This window comes from Anser brachyrhynchus, assembly GCF_964034855.1.
Source record: "Anser brachyrhynchus genome assembly, chromosome: 6".
Taxonomy (NCBI): domain Eukaryota; kingdom Metazoa; phylum Chordata; class Aves; order Anseriformes; family Anatidae; genus Anser; species Anser brachyrhynchus.
Genome location: NC_137700.1, coordinates 21019342 through 21025341, shown reverse-complemented (window position 1 = coordinate 21025341; position 6000 = coordinate 21019342). Strand labels below are relative to the sequence as shown.

At 38.8% G+C, this 6000-nt stretch overlaps 1 protein-coding gene across 2 annotated transcripts in view; it reads right to left on the bottom strand.

Annotated features, from left to right (window-relative positions):
- Nucleotides 1–228: 228 nt before the first annotated feature.
- The window catches only part of IPMK (inositol polyphosphate multikinase), a 40915-nt gene continuing 35143 nt past the window's right edge, over nucleotides 229–6000 (bottom strand). For both annotated transcript variants that reach the window (XM_080598475.1, XM_080598476.1), the window contains one exon: nucleotides 229–5960. In XM_080598475.1, coding sequence (XP_080454601.1) covers nucleotides 5326–5960 — 635 coding nt within the window. In that variant the 3' untranslated portion in view covers nucleotides 229–5325. The remainder of the gene's footprint in view (nucleotides 5961–6000) is intronic.

Genomic DNA, 6000 nt, shown 5'->3' with positions numbered 1-6000 from the left:
TTTTGTTTTAATTTTTAAAGACGACTCTTGTGTAGCAAGGCAGGTATTTGCAATGAACAATAGCAATGGATGCCATGAAAAAAATACGGTGGTAAACTGGTAAATCCAATGTACACATATACAGAATATGGGAAAGAAGAGAAAGAGGGGAATCAGTCAGTGCAGGTAGATTCAAGAAAACATTTTTTCAAGAGTCTTCCGGTATTAAAAACAAACCAATTATACTTGCAAGTCACTTGCAGAAACTTTTAATAATTTGCCAAATATACAGCTATTAGAATTACCCTAAATATCAATTATAATTAAATTACAAAAGTTGGTAGATAGCATAGTACAATGTCCTATAAAGACATGTAATATTAACAATACCCCCTGCAGTCCGATAATGGCAAAAATAGCAAATGAAATTACAAACACATACAAATCAGAGGAGACCGAGTGACGGCATTAGACACTTGAATCAAAGAAACTGACACCAGACTAGATACATTCATCCCTCAAGCATAATAAATGTAGAACTTTAGATTTTAAAAACAATTAACAACACAGCATCAGGTGCAATTTCACATGCTTTCGTTTATCTTCCAGTACAGTTCCCAGAGTATTAAAGTGCCTTTGTGCACTCTAGTTTCATTTATAGTCAGGTGCAATACACATATTTGGAAGTTAGTTCATAGGTCACTTTTTTCCTAATAAAATAACTATTTGAACCAATGTACACAATTCAAACGGAGGTGTTTTAAAAGTACCTTTGTTCTTGGTGACTATTTTCTGTTGAATGTCATGTAACACAGAAATTAAACTCCAAATACACGGGGCCCATCTCCATTAAACAAGACCACAGAAGCTGTTTCTGGAAGTATGTTTTCTGTTGTATAATCCTTAGCTGTCTTCCTTTTCTCCCCTTTCAAACACTGCTAAAATAATCACATTTGTCCTTTTGATGACGACCTTCTCTGCAGCTTTCACTTACAGATTGCCACAAAAACAGTAAAGGCAGCATTTGGCCTGCAACTATGGAGAGGAATGTACGTTACAAACAGCATCCTGCAACAGCCTGTTGTAATTTGATGAATATAGGTGGACAGCATCAGCCTACCTGAGAGATCCTTGAAGACTTCACAGCCTTTGGATCATATCAGGATTATCTGCGCTGCAGAACTGACCAGCCGTCCTGTGCTTCTTACGAACTTTCACCACTTCCCACTACACTACCTTCTTAAACCCAAGCCTCAACATTAATTGCAGTAAGAAAAGGAAAACTTCATGCACGGTTTGGCTGTCACTCACCTTGCCCCCAAAATGTTCTCTGGAAAACACACACAAGCAAATGTCACAAAACCTACTGTCTAATCTCCAAAGTATGTTCTGTACTAAAATTCCACTTCTACTTCTTCACAGTAGAAAGTGCAAAAGAGAAATTGTATTTCCCACGTTGAGGCATTTTGATGGCATTTTTCAATACCTGCACTTTAAGAGCAGTTACGGGGCACAAGTGTTTTGTTGTTGTTATTTTGTTTAGGAAATCAAAGTTTCATTTTAAATTATTCTACAATGATGCTACAGGAGGTCACCTGTGGTACCAGAGCAAGGACTGAAGAAGGCACTCTGGAGGAAAGCTTACTTGGGGACAAAAAAAAAAAAAAAGAGGAGAATGAACAACAAAACTTTAAACAGTCCTACCACTGTCTTCCTATACCTGACAATGGTTCACATCATGAAGTTAAAAAACAATGAGAATGGTTTGTAAGCTTGGGCTGTGAACATCACTGGTGACATGCCAGTGCAGGTCACGTCTTCCCTGTGCTGCTGTTACAGGCTCACGCTCAGTACTGCGTGATCCAGGCTCAAACCAGCCCGAGCTCGCGGCAGGTGAGAGTGCTGCTGGAGCTCTAGATGTATGGTAAGCTAAAATTACTTAAACAAAACCATGTGCACTTTGTTAATCAAACTAAAGGGAATTAGTGGTTTCTTAATCTACTGACTTAGACTTTAAAAGCTCCTCCATGAAACTGTAGAGTTACAGAAAAGAACAGTCTGGCTATGCACTACAGCAGAAAAATAGAAAACAGTACAAGGTTCATGTGAATCACAATAAGTCTCAGTTTTAGTTCATAAAATGATTTGGTTAAAATACTTTACATGTTTCATAATGGTATAATAATTTTTCCAATGTACTTTATGCAACAAATTCCACCCATATCCAAAAATACCATATATGTAAATACTTATGTGGTTTTTGTTTTTGTTTTTTTACAAAACTGTATACAATTCAAACTCTCCTTAAGTAAGCCTATACACAATTCTCACAATCACCTAGGTAGAAAGTCTTCAGAATAAGTATATTCTCAGAGAATACATGAATAACAATGCTTCCATGCATCTTCCCTTTTGACAATTGATTCTGCTAAATCAAACTCTTATTGCTTAAAATCAAAACAGACAGGTTTCATCAACGACAACAGCACTCGAATACCACACCAGCCTGGGGAAGAGACCTGCTTTCAGCTTCATTGGACAGAAATACCTATCAGCCTCGTTACCAGTTCTGTGAAGATGTCCACGTAGCTGTTGCCTGTCCTGTACGTTTTGCACAGAGAACAAACAAGAGGCATCACTGGCAGGGAGGGAGATCGAAGGTAATACATACTTTTAGTGTCCAGCGTCTCCCTTTACATTTTCTAATTAATTCTGTGAAACATCTCCAACTGTAACTGAAAACAATCTGATCTGATCAGATACAAGACACTACAAACACCAAATCTAAAGTGTGCAAGAACAATGTGAACATAATGCCTTTGTGGGCTTAAATTCACATTCGGTACTATGCCAAAACACCTCTATGGCAAGCTTTATTTACACAACTTCCAATTAAAAATACTGTTATCTCTCAAGCTACATTTTAAATTAACAGAAATACATCCATAATGTACTACCGGTAAAAAAAAAATGATAAAATGATTTTTTTTTTTTTTATTCAAAATAATCTGACAGTTTAACAATATTCCAGGTGCATTACAAACACTGCCATAGTCAACACAACAATCAATACTTAAAGAGCATTCAAACACTGAAGACATATCTTAAAGCAGAGACAGGAGAATGCGCTTACACTAAGAGCATACAGGTCATTTTCCAATAACTGACTCCTTTGAGGCAGATGTCTGAATTCTCTGGCACAAAAATGGATTAAAATCCAGAAGAGATGAATTACAGAGAACAAAAATTCAGAAGTAAAAATGTTTTCCCCTGTATTTTCTACAAAACATTGTGACTTTTTGTTACATGGCCACTATCAGCCTAGACATCCCTAGTGTTGACTAGTTACGGGATAAAACAACATCATAACACACAACCCAGCATTAAAGCAAACAAAACCACCAACTCTTCCTAGAATATGGCTAAATTAGTTCACAGAGAGTTGGGAATATATTAACTATATAGTGCAATGGAAATACCAGGTGGAAAAAATACTTTATCTTCCTGATAATTTCCCCTCAGCCTTCACCATAATTTGCGTAAAAATTTCAACACAATGATACTGCCCCTCCTGCAAGCATCTTTCCCTATGCTTCAGAACATCGTGTTGCTAACTGATTGCTTCGACTCCTCAGTGTAGTGGCCAATATTAGCTCTAACACTTAAATAATGTAGTTCTACGCATGATACCCTGTTTCTTCCAATTAACCCAGGATCTAAAAAGGAGCTAAAATTTCAACTTTATTTAAAACAGCGTATTTGTTCGAAAAGTGTTTGTCTCTGACACAGAAAACAGATGTCAAATCAAGAACATGCAAAGCTGCATACACAGAGGAGTGCATAGTGCAGAACATCACAGAGAGAGCAGCAAGGCCACAACGTCACATGAAGTCCACACTTAAAAGCTGTATGTTGCCAATGACCGAATCCATTCTAAAAAGTTTTACTTGTGGGGCTTGCTTAAAGCATTAAAATCTTACTTTACGGATCAAGCTCCGACGTGACTTGTGTATAGCTGACTACGCGTGCACGTTAGGACAGCCACGTACACAGCATACAGAGGAGACGCACCATCATCCCAACCTCAAGTATTCCATATGAAAGCCTTAATTTTTCCTGTGAAAAAGAACGAAGTGGACAACTTTCAAATCATACGGCTTGCTTGGATGTTAATTTAAAAAAAAAAAAAAAAAAAGCTGCTTTAGCCCAGGGTAACAGAACCACGACTCCATCGAAACCCACGGAGGTCCGTCTGGTTGCTCCAGGGCTGGACTGGATCTTCACAGCACAGGGTCCTTCATCCGCATCGCTCATCGCTTCCAGCTGGTGCTCCCCGGCGGTGGGAACCTGGAATGCTTCTTGCAAAAATACAAGTGGCAAACGGCTTGAGGAAATCTCTGTATGCTTACACAAAATGCTTCGTCTCCCTGTTCAATTAGTTTGCTTTTAAAAGCAACGTTTTTTGGAGAAGGGCCATCAGAACAAAGGGGTGAAGCATTTCCCTTAGTCACAACATCAGACGCTCCATTAACAGATTGACTTAATCTCCTAAACCAAATTAGTTCCTGGAATATCTCACGTTCTTTTTTTTTTTCTTCGCTCTTCCTCAGAAAACAAAGTTTCTCTAGTAGTTGTGCAGTTTAAATTTGTTACCACATTTTAGTCCAGCATTTTCTTAGCACCTCAACACAAATTACATCACAGCTTGCCTGCAATAAACATCGGCTACGGACAACTACCGAGAGGGGAAGTGCCCACAGCAGGGTTAGAAGAACAGCGACATCGCCCCGTTACATTGAGAAGCACTTTTTGATACGCTGGTTCCCAGGTTAGATGACTGAATCTAAACAGGATTTCTCTCAAAACAGGGTTAACTCCAGTTATTCGAACACAGTAAACACAAGAGGGCAGTACTGAGGACGTCAGTCCCGTACTTCATAGTTTTCAGTCCGTTTTCTAAAAACCTGTTAATGGAGATATGGCTCAGTGTCAAGGCTAAGTGAGCAAATGTTATCTAAGCTAAAGTCGTTATGGGAACTAACACAACCCCTGCTTATTGTACAACTGTACTCCTTGGATTTCAGCCAGCCAAATACGCTGCATCCTACCAATTTGCCTATCCTGCATAATCTCAAGTATCTTCACCCTTTCGCATTCCCCAATTAACTACCAATTATTTTCCTGAGTGAGATTATAAAAAGTTAAACCCTTCTACCAAAAGTACAAAGACAAATAAAATAGAGTAGAACAATACAAACCCAGTTATACAGCATTACAAGTGCAGAAATTCGTCATGTTGTTGCTCTTCATTATCGTTGGCCCCCAGTAAAAACCATAACAAAGAATCTAGTTATCCAAAATATTTTGAAGTACTGTGATTAAATTTTTCAGACCATAAATGTATCCCTCATCCTTTGTGTTGCTAGGAAACACGTGAGCAAAATCTATCATTCGCACTTCTACATTTACGCTTTCCTTGATCTCTGCTGGCATGTGACAGAAAACTTTTTCCAGTTGGGGTATAACGTTTCCATTCAGATGCTCCTGTGTGATGCAAGTGCTGCTTTTCCACACGTTGTCTTGCTCCAAGTTTTCAACTTTTAGCGAGAGCTGACTGTGGTGCCTCTTAGAGTATGCCTTTTTGTGAAGTGCATAAAATTTGGACAAGCCTTTACTTACGGAGGCCTCAATTTTTCCATTCTCTGTAGAATTTATTACATGAATGTTATTATTATACTCCAGTATGTCTCCACCTGATAACAGTCCTTTGGGCACTCCCCTCTTCTCTGCCAAGGTGACATCGCTCAACCGCACGGTTGTTGCCTGACATGAACCTTCATAAACAAACAGTAATGAGCTTGCATAAAAGTTGAGCTGCTTCTGGCCCTCAAACCACGCCAAAATTTTTTCAATCTTCTCAATGCTGGCAGCGATCGCGTCTTTTCTCAGGCAGTACCCATTGTGGAAAAACTTGGCGATGCCTGCAAGAAATAGACGTTTTTGAGGATTATTTTCACCTCT